This window comes from Tachyglossus aculeatus, chromosome 20 (genome assembly GCF_015852505.1).
Source record: "Tachyglossus aculeatus isolate mTacAcu1 chromosome 20, mTacAcu1.pri, whole genome shotgun sequence".
NCBI lineage: Eukaryota > Metazoa > Chordata > Mammalia > Monotremata > Tachyglossidae > Tachyglossus > Tachyglossus aculeatus.
This window is the reverse complement of record NC_052085.1, coordinates 31,440,181-31,456,760: the sequence shown is the minus strand read 5'-3', so window position 1 is coordinate 31,456,760 and position 16,580 is coordinate 31,440,181. Positions and strand designations below refer to the sequence as shown.

General features: G+C 50.9%; 2 protein-coding genes across 2 annotated transcripts in view; one reads left to right on the top strand and one right to left on the bottom strand.

Annotated features, from left to right (window-relative positions):
- The window catches only part of TENM4 (teneurin transmembrane protein 4), a 391,883-nt gene that overhangs the window by 65,318 nt on the left and 309,985 nt on the right, over positions 1 to 16,580 (bottom strand). The window lies entirely within an intron of this gene.
- LOC119941309 (collagen alpha-1(I) chain-like) overlaps positions 1 to 16,580 on the top strand; it is a 37,035-nt gene that overhangs the window by 15,236 nt on the left and 5,219 nt on the right. Inside the window, exons 9-13 of the mRNA XM_038761679.1 lie at positions 776 to 1,027; positions 2,259 to 2,399; positions 2,713 to 2,787; positions 3,880 to 4,044; positions 4,617 to 4,796. Of these exons, the coding sequence (XP_038617607.1) occupies positions 776 to 1,027; positions 2,259 to 2,399; positions 2,713 to 2,787; positions 3,880 to 4,044; positions 4,617 to 4,796 (813 nt within the window). The remainder of the gene's footprint in view (positions 1 to 775; positions 1,028 to 2,258; positions 2,400 to 2,712; positions 2,788 to 3,879; positions 4,045 to 4,616; positions 4,797 to 16,580) is intronic.

Sequence of the window (16,580 nt, the reverse complement as noted above, 5' to 3'; positions counted from 1 at the left end):
AGAGGGGGACAAGGGGGAGAGGAAGGAAGGGGCTCAGTCTGGGAAGGCCTCCTGGAGGAGATGAGCTCTCAGTAGGGCCTTGAAGGGAGGAAGAGAGCTAGCCCCGCCTTACCTCCTTCCCTTCCCCACAGCACCTGTATATATGTATATATGTTTGTACGTATTTATTACTCTGTTTATTTTTTTATTTTACTTGTACATATCTATTCTATTTATTTTATTTTGTTAATATGTTTTGTTTTGTTCTCTGTCTCCCCCTTCCAGACCGTGAGCCCGCTGTTGGGTAGGGACCGTCTCTATATGTTGCCAACTTGTACTTCCCAAGCGCTTAGTCCAGTGCTCTGCACACAGTAAGCGCTCAATAAATACGATTGATTGATTGACTGATTGGATGGATTACTGTGTGCAGAGCACTGTACTAAGCGCTTGGGAAGTACAAGTTGGCAACATATAGAGGCGGTCCCTACCCAACAGTGGGCTCTCAGTCTAAAAGTACAAAAGTACAGTATGATTGATTGATCGATTGGATGAATGAATGAATGAATCTGACCCTCAGCCCCATTCTCTTTCCATTAGACTACACTGTGTCCCTAATGATATGCTTGGTATTCAACACACAAGCACACACGTGTGCACACACAGACACAGACAGGAGGACGGGGGTCCTTCCGATCACGTCCGGAGCAGGAGAAGCGGGTGCCAGTGAGCCGCCGCTGCCCTCTCCTCACGGCCCGGGCACCTCGGGGCTCCAGGGGCTTCGCGTGATGCCCGCCAGCCGTCCGCAGGCCCGAGACGGGACGGGGCAGGCCGGGACCAGGAATTAAAAGCAAGGCCCTCCACGGTGGAGACAAGCAGGGTTCGGCAGGGATTCGTCGGCGGCCCCCAGCCGAGCCCCCTCTGGGGCCCTCCGCTCTCGGCGACGCGAGCCAATGGGCCCCTGTGGCCGTGCAGTCCAGCGGTGGCACCGGAATAGAGGAGCCCAGCCGGCCCACGACTGGCCGGCAGGATTTCCTGAGCGCAGATCGCTGTACTGAGCGCTTGGGAGAGCACTAAAGAGTAGGAAGCCACAAGCCCTGCCCTCAGAATGAGTACGCCAGCCACATGCTTCATTCATTCATTCATTCAGTCGTATTTATTGAGCGCTTACTGTGTGCAGAGCACTGGACTAAGCGCTTGGGAGGTCCAAGTTGGCAACATCTAGAGACGGTCCCTACCCAACAGCGGGCTCACGGTCTAGAAGGGGGAGACGGAGAACAGAACAAAACATATTAACAGAATAAAATAAATAGAATAAATAGGTACAAGTAAAATAAATCAATAGAGTAATAAATCCGTACAAACATATATACAGGTGCTGTGGGGAAGGGAAGGAGGTAAGGCGGGGGGGGGGGCGGGGATGGAGACGGAGAGGAAGGAGCGGGCTAAGGGACACCGACCCAAGGGACCCCAACACCGAGGCCTACTTGCAGGGGGTGAGGGGTGCAACGTCAAGCTACACAAAACCGGGTACGACAAGACACAACACACACAGACACACACTTCCACCACCGCCCGCCCTCCCAGAGGGGTCCAGCCTCGGTAGCTTCTCCCAGCGGGTCAACTGGACACCTGGTTGGGCATCTACGACCGTGCCCCCTGCCCACGCAGAGGGGCGTGGAGACACGCGGCCTGGATGGGTTCCCGACGCAGAGATCCAACTCGCCCCCTCGCCCCCCACCCAGTCACCCCCGGCTGACATCTGAAGCAGAGAAGCAGCGTGGCTCAATGAAAAGAGCCCGGGCTTTGGAGTCAGAGGTAATGGGTTCAAATCCCGTCTGCTGTGTGACACTGGGCAAGTCACTTCACTTCTCTGGGCCTCAGTTCCTTCATCTGTAAAATGGGGATGAAGACTGTGAGCCCCCGTGGGATGATCTGATCACCTTGTAACCTCCCCAGCACTTAGAACAGTGCTTTGCACATCGTAAGCACTTAATAAATGCCATTATTATTAGAACAATGTTTTGTACATAAGTAAGCACTTACTAAATGCCATTATTATTATTGTTATTATTATCTGGGGACCCCAGGGGAGAAGGAACAGGTTACCCGTGCCGTGCTGGACCTCCCACCCTGCGAGCAAATCCTATTAGGCACCCCCACCCCACAGATTCAAGCACATCTCCCACCCCCAGCAGATCCCCGCACATCTCCTACTCCCAACAGATCCTGGCACATCTTCCAACTCCCAGCGATTCCTGCACTTCTCCCATCTTCCGCAGATGCAGGCGTACCTCCCGCCCCCGTGGAGGCCCGCACCCCTCCCCATCCATGCGCATCAACCCCCGCCGAGGCGTGCACGCCCCCACTTTACAAACCCACCCACGGGCCGAGCAAGTTGAAATCCTGGGCAACAGACCCTGGCAAGCCGAGATGGGGCATTTCTGCAGACTCCCCTCCGCATCCCTGGGGAGTGTGTGTGTGTATTTGTGTGCAAGGACACAGGAGTGGGGGGTCTCGGCAGCCAGGTCAAGACCCGGGCCGGGCCTGGGAAGGGGTGGGGAGGGTGGTCCTCAGGACCCCCGAAAACAAGCCAAATAGAGGGCTCTTAGTGGAAGACCAGCTGGGGGCAACTCCGTGCCGTGTTGTGCAAAATCCGGTCCCACTGGGGTACAGGTCGAGCCGCCAGGTTGGGGGGGACATGAAAAATAACACCCCAAGACCACCCCACCAAAGCCCTGGGCCCTGAAGGGGACTGGGCCGGATCCGGGAGCGCCTGGGACCTGAAGGACACCAGGCGCGTGTCTGTGGGTATGTACATGTGTATTGGGGGGTATGCCCAGGGGACCACATGTTTTTGGCTAGGTGATCCTGGGTGTGACCCCCAGCCTCGGGAGGTCGTGGGGAGGGGGTGCAGGAGAGGGAGACTCCCACCCCGAGAAGCCCCTTCCCTCACCAGGATGTTCCTCGTTTGGCTTGGGGCATCGCCCAGACTTTCGATCCTGTCTGCCCATCAATCAATCAATCAATCAATCGTATTTATTGAGCGCTTACTGTGTGCAGAGCACTGTACTAAGCGCTTGGGAAGTCCAAGTTGGCAACATATAGAGACAGTCCCTACCCAACAGCGGGCTCACAGTCTAAAAGACTGCCTCCCGGATGCCTGGGTTCTCTGCCCCGGCTGCAGGGCCGATGCCCCTCGCCCCATCCTGGTCCCGGGAGGATGGGGCAGGGGGCGGCTGAGCCGGGCATCTCTCCAATCTCCCCCCTGAGCACATTCCAACTTCCCGGGGTGGGTTCCTGGTTGGAGCTGGGGGTCGGGGGTGTGGAGTTGTGTGTGGGGGTGGGAGGGGAGGGTCGTCTCCTGCAGCCTGCTGGCTGGCGAGGGCCCGAGGACCACACGAAGCCTGACCTCTCCGGGGAGGAGGGCGCGCAGGCCCAGCCCAGCTGTGCGTGTCCAGATGCTGAGCTGGGAAAACGCGGGAGTCACCTCCAAAGCCGGGCACACAACCCCACAGCCGGGCACACAACCCCACAGCATCCCTACCCATGCACACACCCGACACGGAGCATCCTCCCCCTCCCCACCCACGACAGATACCCGCCTGCCTCATCCGCGATTTCCAAGGCCGGGGGCGACGGTGGCTTTGGGCGAGCGGGGCCATTTCTTCCAGGGCCACACAAGGGATGCAGACGGGGTGTCAAAGTTGTGCTGCCCAGCCCCCGGCTCCCCGTGCCCGTCCTTCCTCACGTCCCAAGGGTGAGCAGCGGGGGGCTGGGCCGCCTTACCGGTTGAAGCTCCAAGCTGCCCAGCCAGGACCTTGCAGGCGCGCCCCCCGCCTTTCCAAGCAGGTGGGAAAAGACCAAAGCGGCCCCGAACCGTGCCCCCTCTCTCCCCCACAGCCGGAGGCGGCCAGGACCGGCCGGGGGCCCTCCCCTGTATAGGCGCCCGCGCTGGCTGTTCGCGGGGCGGGGGGACCCCGGGGGAGAGGCTGATGCAGGGGACAAAGTTGGGCGCCTCGCCCCCTCCCCGTAAACCGCAAGACCCGCCCAGCTCCAGCGTCCCGTGTGCCCATCCTCCCGTCTCTATCCCCCCATGCGTCCATCCTCCCATCTCTATCCCCCCATGCGCCCATCCTCCCGTCTCCATCGCCCCGGGTGCCCATCCTCCCATCTCCATCGTCCCGTGCACCCATCCTCCCATCTCCATCCTCCCAGCTCCATCGTCCCGTGCGCCCATCCTCCCAGCTCCATCCTCCCATCTCCATCGTCCCGTGCACCCATCCTCCCATCTCCATCCTCCCATCTCCATCGTCCCGTGTGCCCATCCTCCCATCTCCATCCCCCCGTGCTCCTATTATCTCCATCCCCCCATCTCCATCCCCCCGTGCGCCCATCCTCCCATCTCCATCCTCCCATCTCCATCCCCCCGTGCGCCCATCCTCCCATCTCCATCCCCCCATCTCCATCGTCCTGTGTGCCCATCCTCCCATCATCTCCAACCTCCCGTGTGCCCATCCTCCCTCCTCCCCCCTCCCTCCTCCCGTGCACCCCTGGAGAGCGGGGCGGGGGGTCGGGTCCCCCCCCGCAGCCCCTCCAAATGCCCGGGCTCGGCTCCTCCCGTCCTCCCCCCGGCCCAGGGGTTCGCCCTGCGGATTGGCAGGACGCCCCCGGCTGCGGGGGGCTGGCGGGGGGCCGCAGGGGCCGCCCCGCAGCAGGAGGGAAGGAGGGCAGAGGGGAGGAGGGGCGGTTGTGGCTCCGGCTAACGGGGTTTGGTGCAGGGGCGGCCCCCCCCCCCCGCTTCTCTTACCGTGTCCGCGGTGGGCCCCGGCTGCCACTGTGCCCCAAACGCTGCGCCACTGCCAGCTCCCCGCTTCGCCTGCTCCCCGCCCTTTTTTCCTCCTCCTCCTCCGCCTCCTTCCCTCTCTGTCTCACACACACACAGACACTCACACACCAATACACATACACACACACACACACACGTGTGTGTTTGTGTGCCATGAATGGCGCAGGGGCCGGTCTTTCCTTGCCCAGGACGGGGGGGGGGGGGCGGGGAAGGGGGCAAGGGAGGAGGGGCTTAGAGGGAGGGAGGGTTGGTGGAGGGGGTTCAGGGGGGCTCCCCATTCCCCAACTCTGACTGCAATCATTCTCTCCCTCTGTCCCCTCGCCTAACTCCTTCTCCCATAACAATAACGACAGTGACAGCCATTAAGCTGTCACTGTCATTAACCTCCTTCCCTTCCCCGCAGCACCTGTATATATGTTTGTACATATTGATTACTCTATTTATTTTACTTGTACATCTCTATTCTATTTATTTTATTTTGTTAGTATGTTTGGTTTTGCTGTCTGCCTCCCCCTTTTCGACTGTGAGCCCGCTGTTGGGTAGGGACCGTCTCTTTATGTTGCCAACTTGGACTTCCCAAGCGCTTAGTACAGTGCTCTGCACACAGTAAGCTCTCAATAAATACAATTGATGATGATGATGATAATGAAGCACTTAGTACATTCATTCAGTCGGATTTATTGAGCGCTTACTGTGCACAGAGCACTGGAGTTAGTAAATCCGACTGAATGAATGAGTTGAGCGCTTAGGCTGTGCCAGGCCCTGTACTAGGCGCTGGGGTGCAGCCAAGACAAATAATAATAATAATGTTGGTATTTGTTAAGCGCTTACTCTGTGCCGAGCCCTGTTCTAAGCGCTGGTGTAGAGAGCTCAGCGCTTAGAACAGGGCTCGGCACATAGTAAGCGCTTAACAAATACCAACATTATTATTATTATTATACAGGGTAATCAGGTTGTCCCACTTGGGGCTCACAGTCTTAATCCCCATTTTACAGAAGAGGTCACTGAGAAGTGAAGTGACTTGCCCAAAGCCACACAGTAGACAAGTGCTCTGCACACAGTAAGCACTCAATAAATCCGACTGAATGAATGAATTGAGCGCTCAGGCCGTGCCAGGCCCTGTACTAGGCGCTGGGGTGCAGCCAAGACAAATAATAATAATAATGTTGGTATTTGTTAAGCGCTTACTCTGTGCTGAGTGTGTTGCCAACTTGTACTTCCCAAGCACTTAGTACAGTGCTCTGCACACAGTAAGCGCTCAACAAATACGATTGATGATGATGATGATGCCGAGCCCTGTTATAAGCGCTGGTGTAGAGAGTTCAGCACTTAGAACAGGGCTTGGCACATAGTAAGCGCTTAACAAATACCATTATTATGATTATACAGGGTAATCAGGTTGTCCCACTTGGGACTCACAGTCTTAATCCCCATTTTGCAGAAGAGGTCACTGAGAAATGAAGTGACTTGCCCAAAGCCACACAGTAGACAAGTGGCGGAGCCGCGATTAGAACCCACAACCTCTGACCGCCAAGCCCGGGCTCCTTCCACTAAGCCACGCGGTTTCCTCAAATCAGGTTGGACGCAGCCCCCGGGGGCTCACAGTCTTCCCTGGAGGGGCAACGGGTTTTTCAACTCCCATTTTACAGATGAGGAAATTAACGCGCAGGGAATTTAAGTGGCAGGGTCAGGATTTGAACCCGGGTCCACGGACCCTCAAGTGTCCCAGGCTTCCGAATCGAGAGTAAATCCTATCGCTGGTCACGATGCCAGCATCGAGTTTGAATTCTCCCGCCACTCATACCACCCAAACCCAGGACGAGCCCTCCGGGTGTTGCCTTTATAGATCCTGGAATAATAATAATAATAATGGTGGCATTTATTAAGCGCTTACTATGTGCAAAGCACTGTTCTAAGCGCTGGGATGACCTGTGTCAGCCGGAAACTTGGGTTAGGGCCTGGGGAACTCATAGCTCCCCAGAGCCTGTTTTCATTAGAAAATGTCTACCACCTCTGGTGTAGTATATTCTCCCGAGCGCTTAGCACAGTGCTCCGCAAACAGTAAGCGCTCAATAAATACCACTGATTGATTAGAAAATGAGAAGTAGCATGGCCCAGCAGACAGAACCCAGGTCCGGGACTCAGAAGAACCTGGATTCTAATTCCAGCTGCATCACTTAATAATAATAATAATAATAATAATAATAATAATAATAATAATAATAATAATAATAATAATGGTACTTCTAAGCGCTTGCTATGTGCCAAGCACTGTTCTAAGCGCTGGGGTAGATCCAAGTTAATCAGGTTGGACACAGTCCCTGTCCCACATGGGGCTCACACTATTAACCCTCATTTTACAGGTGAGATAACTGAGGTCCGGAGAATAATACTACTACTACTACTAATAATAATAATAATAGCATTTATTAAGCGCTTACTATGTGCAAAGCACTGTTCTAAGCACTGGGGAGGTTACAAGGTGATTCATTCATTCATTCATTCAATCGTATTTATTGAGCTCCGCCAATTTCCAGCTGTGTGACCTTCCTTGGTCAAGTCACTTCACTTCTCTGGGCCTCAGATACCTCATCTGTAAAATGGGGATGAAGACTGTGAGCCCCCAGTGGGACAACCTGATCACTCTGTAAACTCCCCAGTGCTTAGAACAGTGCTTTGGCACATAGTAAGTGCTTAATAAATGCCATAATTATTATTATTATTATTGAGCGCTTACTGTGTGGCAGAGCACTGTACTAAGCACTTGGGAAGTACAAGTTGGCAACTTATAGAGACGGTCCCTACCCAACAGTGGGCTCACAGTCTAGAAGGGGGAGACAGACAACAAAACAAAACATATTAACAAAATAAAATAAATAGAACAAATATGTACAAATAAAATAGAGTAATAAATACGTACAAACATACACGTCTGCTGTGTGACCTTGGGCAAGTCACTTAACTTCTCTGAGCCTTAGTTATCTCATCTGTAAAATGGGGATTAAGACTGTGAGCCCCACATGGGACAACTTGATCACCTTGTATCCCCCCCAGCTCTTAGAACAGTGCTCTGCACGTAGTAAGTGCTTAACAAATGCCATTATTATTATTATTATTATTATTATTATATATACATATATACAGGTGATCAGGTTGTCCCACATTGGGGGCTCACAGTCTTAATCCCTATTTTACAGATGAGGCAACTGAGGCACAGAGAAGTGAAGTGACTTGCCCAAAGTCACACAGCTGACAGTTGGCAGAGTCGGGATTTGAACCCATGGTCTCGGACTCCAAAGCCCGGGCTCTTTCCATTGAGCCACGCTGCTTCTCAAGAGAAGTGCTTCTCTTGAGCACTTCTCCGCTTCTCAGAGAAGTGAAGTGACTTGCCCGAGGTCACACAGCGGACATGTGGCGGAGCCGGAATTAGAACCCAGTTCCTTCTGACTCCTAGATCTGTGCTCTATCCACTAAGCCGAGCTGCTCCTCCATCACTTGCCTGCTGGGTGACCTTGGGCAAATCACTTCTGCGGGCCTCAGTTCCCTCATCTGTAAAATGGGGAGGAAGACAGTGAGCCCCACGTGGGGCAACCTGATCATCTTGTATCTCCCCCAGCGCTTACAACAGTGCTTGGCACATAGTAAGTGCTTAACAAATACCAACGTTATTATTATTATTCTCTGTGCTTCAGTTACCTAATCTGTAAAATGGGGATGAAGAGCACGAGCCCCATCTGGGACATGGACCGCCTCCAACCTAATGAGCTTATATCTACCGTGGCTCAGTGGAAAGAGCCCGGGCTTTGGAGTCAGAGGTCATGGGTTCAAATCCTGGCTCCGCCACTTAGCTGTGTGACTTTGGCCAAGTCACTTCCCTTCTCTGGGCCTCAGTTCCCTCATCTGTAAAAATGGGGATTAAGACTGTGAGTCCCACATGGGACAACTTGATCACCTTGTAATCTTTCCAGTGCTTAGAACAGTGCTTTGCACATAGTAAGTGCTTAATAAATGCCATCATTATTTTACTTTATTATTTATCGCCTCAGCGCCTAGTATAGTACCTGGCACGTAGTAAGCTTTTAACAAATACCATGTTAATTTTTTAAAAGTCTTTAACTGAGAGAAAACTCCCGTCTAGGGACTAGATCACCGCGTCCGGGCCTTCTCCGATCCAGAACCCTTGGTGTCGGAGTCCCAAGCCGGACGCCCGCTGTAGGCTATGGCCTGCCCTGGGGGTTCATTCATTCATTCAATCGTACTTATTGAGCGCTTACTGTGTGCAGAGCACTGCACAGGAGGAGGAGATGATCAGACTCAGGGACAGCCGATCACTGAACTCGGGGGATCATCATCATCATCATCAATCGTATTTATTGAGCGCTTACTATGTGCAGAGCACTGTACTAAGCGCTTGGGAAGTACAAATTGGCAACATATACAGTCCCTACCCAACAGTGGGCTCACAGTCTAAAAGGGGAAGACAGAGAACCAAACCAAACATACTAAGAAAATAAAATAAATAGAATAGATCTGTACAAGTAAAATAAATAAATAAATAAATAAATAGAGTAATAAATATGTACAAACATATATACATATATCCAGGTGCTGTGGGGAAGGGAAGGAGGTAAGATGGGGGGGATGGAGACGGGGATGGAGGCTGGACAGTCCCTGGGGCCAGGTCCCAGAGATAATGATAATAATAATAATAATAATAATGGTATTTGTCAAGCGCTTACTATGTGCAAAACACTGCTCTAAGCGCTGATGGCCGTTGGGTGGGAGTTGGTGGAAACAGCTTGGGACCGGCAGCCGGGACACCTGGGTTCTACTCCCGGCTTGTTCCTGGCCTGCTGTATAATAATAATAATAATGATAGCATTTATTTGTTCAATCGTATTTATTGAGCGCTTACTGTGTGCAGAGCACTGTACTAAGCGCTTGGGAAGTACAAGTTGGCAACATATAGAGACGGTCCCTACCCAGCAAGCGTTTCCTATGTGCAAAGCACTGTTACTAAGCGCTGGGGAGGTTACAAGGTGATGAGGTTGTCCCACGGGGGGCTCACAGTCTTCACCCCCATTTTCCAGATGAGGGAACTGAGGCCCAGAGAAGTGAAGTGACTTGCCCAAAGTCACACAGCTGACAAGTGGCGGAGCCGGGATTTCAACCCATGACCTCTGACTCCAAAGCCCGTGCTCTTTCTACTGAGCCATGCTGCTTCTCTTATACAAGTCACTTCACCTCTCTGGGTCTCAGCTTCCTCATCTGCAAAATGGGGGTAAGATCCCTGCTCTCACAAGGAATTCATTGTCATAGAGATTGTTATTGATAATGATTGCTATATAAGGTATATATATTATATATTATGATGATGATTACTAATGATACTGATAACAGTGTATATTTATAGTGTGTATACGGAACATATAGCGATTATTATTGCAATGGTGACTCAGCATACAGTGTGTGTACACAGCGTATGCGGCAAAAGTGATTATTGATAATGGTGACTGTCGGTATACAGTATTTGTATACAGCATATATCGTAGTAGTGATTATTAATGATGGTCAGTATAGTGTATTCAGTAGATTTTGTAGTCGAGCTATTAATCAGTATATAGTGACACTATAATATACTGTAATTGTGGTGATTGTCAGTATATAGTGTGTGTACACACAGCATACACTGTAATAGTGATTACTGGTGGTGACTATCAGCAGAGAAGCAGCATGGCTCAGTGGAAAGAGCCTGGGCTTTGGAGTCAGAGGTCATGGGTTCAAATCCCGGCTCCACCAATTGTCAGCTGTGTGAGCCCCCCTTTTAGACTGTGAGCCCACTGTTGGGTAGGGACTGTATATGTTGCCAACTTGTACTTCCCAAGCACTTAGTACAGTGCTCTGCACACAGTAAGCGCTCAATAAATACGACTGATTGATTGATTGATTGACAGTAGCTCCCTTCAAGGCCCTACTGAGAGCTCACCTCCTCCAGGAGGCCTTCCCACACTGAGCCCCCTCCTCCCCCTCTCCATCTCCCCGCCTTACCTCCTTCCCCTCCCCACAACACCTGTATATATGTATATATGTTTGTTTGTATTTATTACTCTATTTATTTTATTTGTACATATTTATTCTATTTATTTTATTTTGTTAATACGTTTTGTTTTGTTCTCTGTCTCCCCCTTCTAGACTGTGAGCCCGCTGTTGGGTAGGGACCGTCTCTAGACGTTGCCAACTTGTACTTCCCAAGCGCTTAGTACAGTGCTCTGCACACAGTAAGCGCTCAATAAATACGATTGAATGAATGAATGAAAGTGTGACTTTGGGCAACTCACTTTACTTCTCTGGGCCTCAGTTAGCTCATCTGTAAAATGGGGATGAAGACTGTGAGCCCCCGGTGGGACAACCTGATCACCTTGTAACCTCCCCAGCACTTAGAACAATCAATCAATCAATCAATCGTATTTATTGAGCGCTTACTGTGTGCAGAGCACTGTACTAAGCGCTTGGGAAGTACAAGTTGGCAACATATAGAGGCAGTCCCTACTCAACAGTGGGCTCACAGTCTAGAAGGGGGAGACGGAGAACAAAACCAAACATACTAACAAAATAAAATAAATAGAATAGATATGTACAAGTAAAATAGAGTAATAAATATGTACAAACATATATGCATATATATATGCATATATACAGGTACTGTGGGGAAGGGAAGTAGGTAAGATGGGGGAATGGAGAGGGGGACGAGGGGGAGAGGAAGGAAGGGGCTCAGTCGGGGAAGGCCTCCTACTAGCACTAGAACAGTGCTTCGCACGTAGTAAGCGCTTAATAAATGCCATTATTATTATTATATAGTGTGTACACAGCCTAGCAATTGTCATAGAAATCCCCTGGTGCAGTTCTGTGACGGCGCCTGAGAAGAAGGCCCCATTCCAGTTTCCAGGGGTTTTGGGGTCCAAATTCCTTGAAAGATACTTCTTGCCCTTGTGACTTCCCCCCACCCCCTCCCCGAAAGGAGGCGGGGAGCGTTGTAAACGCTTTGGCCCGTTAGACCTTGGGCTCCGGGGGCGCCAAGCTAGCTCTCTTCCTCCCTTCAAGGCCCTACTGAGAGCTCACCTCCTCCAGGAGGCCTTCCCACACTCAGCCCCTTCCTTCCTCTCCCCCTCGTCCCCCTCTCCATCCCCCCCATCTTACCTCCTTCCCTTCCCCACGGCACCTGTATATATGTATATATGCTTGTACATATTTATTACTCTATTTATGTATTTATTTTACTTGTACATATCTATTCTATTTATTTTATTTTGTTAATATGTTTTGTTTTGTTCTGTCTCCCCCTTCTAGACTGTGAGCCCGCCGTTGGGTCGGGACTGTCTCCATATGTTGCCAACTTGGACTTCCCAAGCGCTTAGTCCAGCGCTCTGCACACAGTAAGCACTCACTAAATACGATTGATTGATTGATTGATTGACTGTTCCGATTAGCACATCGTGGTGCCGCTGTCACCTCGGCTCTCGGGAAGTGATGAACGCCCGGATCTGAAAGGCCCTGGGCATCCAGGCCAGAGGGGCTGTGTCTGCTGGGGTCAGAGGTGGCCCCCCTGGAGAGATGAGGCCCCCCCGGCCGTCCTGCTGTACTGGCCGCTTAGTCTTTTAGACTGTGAGCCCACTGTTGGGTAGGGACCGTCTCTCTATGTTGCCAACTTGGACTTCTCAAGCGCTTAGTCCAGTGCTCTGCACACAGGAAGCGCTCAATAAATACAATTGATTGATTAATGCAACAGCGGCGGCGACCTGCACTGATGGGAAAAATGCAGCGGCCGCTGCTGCAGGGCCCCCGTGCTGGTTGGCTAGATGCTGCTGCATCGGCCCCCCTGCGCTGATTGCATAAATGCAGCAGCCGGCAGCATCCAGTGTGGTTCCGGGCGCTTCCCCGCGTCTCCGTTGATGATGGCGAGCTCCTGAAAGGCCCATGTCTGATTCCCACCTCTGCCAGTGCCTTCCCCCACCATGCCCCTCATTCATTCATTCCTCCATTCATTCAATCAATCAATCGTATTTATTGAGCGCTTACTGTGTGCAGAGCACTGTACTAAGCGCTTGGGAAGTCCAAGTTGGCAACATAGAGAGACAGTCCCTACCCAACGGCGGGCTCACAGTCTAAAAGGGGGAGATGGAGAACAAAACCAAACATACTAACAAAATAAAATAAATAGAATAGATATGTACAAGTAAAATAAACAAATATAAATAGAGTAATAGAGTAAAATAGAGTACAGTGCTCTGCACACAGTAAGCGCTCAATAAATATGGTTGAATGAATGAATGAATCTGTGACTGTCCCCCAGTGACCCAGCAGAGATTGTCCAACATCTGTGACACTACTAATATTACTCTATTTATTTATTTATTTTACTTGTACATATCTATTCTATTTATTTTATTTTGTTAGTATGTTTGGTTTTGTTCTCTGTCTCCCCGTTTTAGACTGTGAGCCCACTGTTGGGTAGGGACTGTCTCTATATGTTGCCAACTTGTACTTCCCAAGCGCTTAGTACAGTGCTCTGCACACAGTAAGCGCTCAATAAATATGATTGATTGATTGTTTGACACTCCCCCAGTGACCCAGCACAGATGATCCCTGACTCTCTCCCAGTGACCCAACACAGATAATAATAATAATAATAATAATGATGGCATTTATTAAGCGCTTACTATGTGCAAAGCACTGGGGAGGTTACAAAGTGATCAGGTTGTCCCACGGCGGGGGGGGGGGGGGGCTCACAGGCTTAATCCCCATTTAAGATCATCCAACAGATGCTAATAATAATAATTATGGCATTTGTTAAGCGCGTACTATGTGCGAAGCGCCGTTCTAAGCACCGGTGGGGGGAGATACAAGGTGATCAGGTTGTCCCACGTGGGGCTCACAGGCTTCATCCCCATTTTCCAGATGAGGGAACTGAGGCCCAGAGAAGTGAAGCAACCTGCCCAAAGTCACACCGCTGAACAACTGGCGGAGCCGGCATTTGAACCCGTGACCTCTGACTCCAAAGCCCGGGCTCTTTCCACTGAGCCACGCTGATCATATATACCTGTATATATGTATATATGTTTGTACATATTTATTACTCTATTTTACTTGTACATATCTATTCTATTTATTTTATTTTGTTAGTATGTTTGGTTTTGTTCTCCGTCTCCCCCTTTTTAGACTGTGAGCCCACTGTTGGGTAGGGACCGTTTCTCTATGTTGCCAACTTGGACTTCCCAAGCGCTGAGTACAGTGCTCTGCACACAGTAAGCGCTCAATAAATACGACTGATTGATTGATTGATCAGCTCAGATCATCCAACACGCCTGATTCTCCCCTCTCCATCCCTGACTCTTGCCCCAGTGACCCAGCACGGCCCATCCAACACCCCCGACTGTCCCCCCAGTGCCCCAGCCCGGACCGTCCGACCCCCCGACTCTCCCCCTCTCCATCCCGGACTCTCTCCAGTTCTCCCAGCCCGGACCATCCAAACTTCCGACCCAAGCTCGGCTCTCCCTCGTCGCGGGCCTGAGGAGGGCGAGGATTTACCGGGCTCCGGCCCAGTCCCCAGCAGAGCCCCGAGCCCTGGGAACAGACGCCAGATTGGGCCCATTTAGCACACAGCTTGCCGTCCGCGAGCAGAAAACCTGGACCTTAATAATAATAATAATAATAATTTTGGTATTTGTTAAGCGCTTACTATGTGCAAAGCACTGTTCTAAGCGCCGGGGAGGATACAAGATGATCAGGTTGTCCCAGGTGAGGCTCACAATCTTAGTCCCCATTTTCCAGATGAGGTAACTGAGGCTCAGAGAAGTGAAGTGACTTGCCCAAAGTCACACAGCTGACAGTTGGCAGAGCCGGGATTTGAACCCATGACTTCTGACTCCAAAGCCCGGGATCTTTCCACTGAGCCACGCTGCTTCTCTAGCCACGCTGCTTCTCTTGTCCGGACCTTGTCCGATGACCAGTGCGGAGCAGAAACCGCTGAGGTCGGCGGGGACGTTCATTCATTCAATCGTATTTATTTAGCGCTTACTGTGTGCAGAGCACTGTACTAAGCGCTTGGGAAGGACAAGTTGGCAACATCTAGAGACGGTCCCTACCCACCAGTGGGCTTACAGTCTAGAACAGCTTCACCATGGGCGGGGCTCTCTGATTTCCCCTTCTCATTCCACTGCTTAAAACGTCCATGGACGCATTTAGTAATAGTAATAAGAATAATGATGATGATGATGATGATGATGGCATTTGTTAAGCGCTTACTATGTGCAGAGCACTGTTCTAAGCGCTGGGGAGGATACAAGGTGATCAGGTTGTCCCACATGGGGCTTACAGTCATCATCCCCATTTTACAGACGAGGGAACTGAGGCTCCGAGAATAATAATAATAATGATGGCATTTATTAAGCGCTTACTATGTGCAAAGCACTGTTCTAAGCGCTGGGGAGGTTACAAGGTGATCAGGTTGTCCCACGTGGGGCTCACAGTCTCAATCCCCATTTTACAGACCAGGTAACTGAGGCCCAGAGAAGTGAAGTGACTTGCCCAAGGTCACACAGCAGACGTGTGGCAGAGCTGGGACTCGAACCCATGACCTCTGACTCCAAAGCCCGGGCTCTTTCCACTGAGCCACGCTGCTTCTCTGTGACAATTACGGCGTTTGTTAAGCGCTTACTATGTGCAAAGCACTGTTCTAAGCGCTGGGGGGGATACAAGGTGATCAGGTTGTCCCGCGTGGGGCTTACAGTCATCATCCCCATTTTGCAGATGAGGGAACTGAGGCTCCGAGAAGTGAAGTTCACCGGGGCGGACACTGTCCCTGTCCCACATGGGGCTCGCGGTCTAAGAGCGAGGCCGATGTGTACTTTCCCGATGCTTAATATTCATTCATTCATTCATTCAATCGTATTTATTGAGCGCTTCCTTTGTGCGGAGCACTGCACTAAGTGCCTGGGAAGTACAATCAATCAATCAATCGTATTTATTGAGCATTTACTGTGTGCAGAGCACTGCACTAAGTGTTTGGGAAGTCCAAGTTGGCAACACAGAGAGACGGGCCCTACCCAACAGCGGGCTCATAGTCTAGAAGGGGGAGACGGACAACAAAGCATACTAACAAAATAAAATAAATAGAATAAATATGTACAAGTAAAATAGAGTAATAAATATGTACAAATAAATAATACAGTGCTCTGCACACAGTAAGCGCTCAATTGAATGAATGAATGAGGTATTGAATTCCCTTTTTGCAGATGAGGAAACTGAAACTGTCCTCACCCCAGCGCTTAGAACGGTGCTTTATACAAAGTAAGCACTTAACAAACATGATAATAATAACAGAAACCAAGTACAGTGCTCTGCGGGAGATAATAATAATAATAATGATAATAATAGCATTTATTAAGCACTTACTATGTGCAAAGCACTGTTCTAAGGTGATCAGGTTGTCCCACGGGGGGCTCACAGTCTTCATCCCCATTTTACAGATGAGGGAACTGAAGTACAGAGAAGTTAAGTGACTTGCCCAAAGTCACACAGCTGACAATTGGCGGAGTCGGGATTTGAACCCGTGACCTCTGGCTCCAAAGCCCACGCTCTTTCCACTGAGCCACACTGAGCCACACTTGCCTCCAGTGTGATCTTGTTTTCACTTAACATCTCTGGGCCTCGGTGACCTCATCTGTAAAATGGGGATGAAGACCGTGAGCCCCTGGGG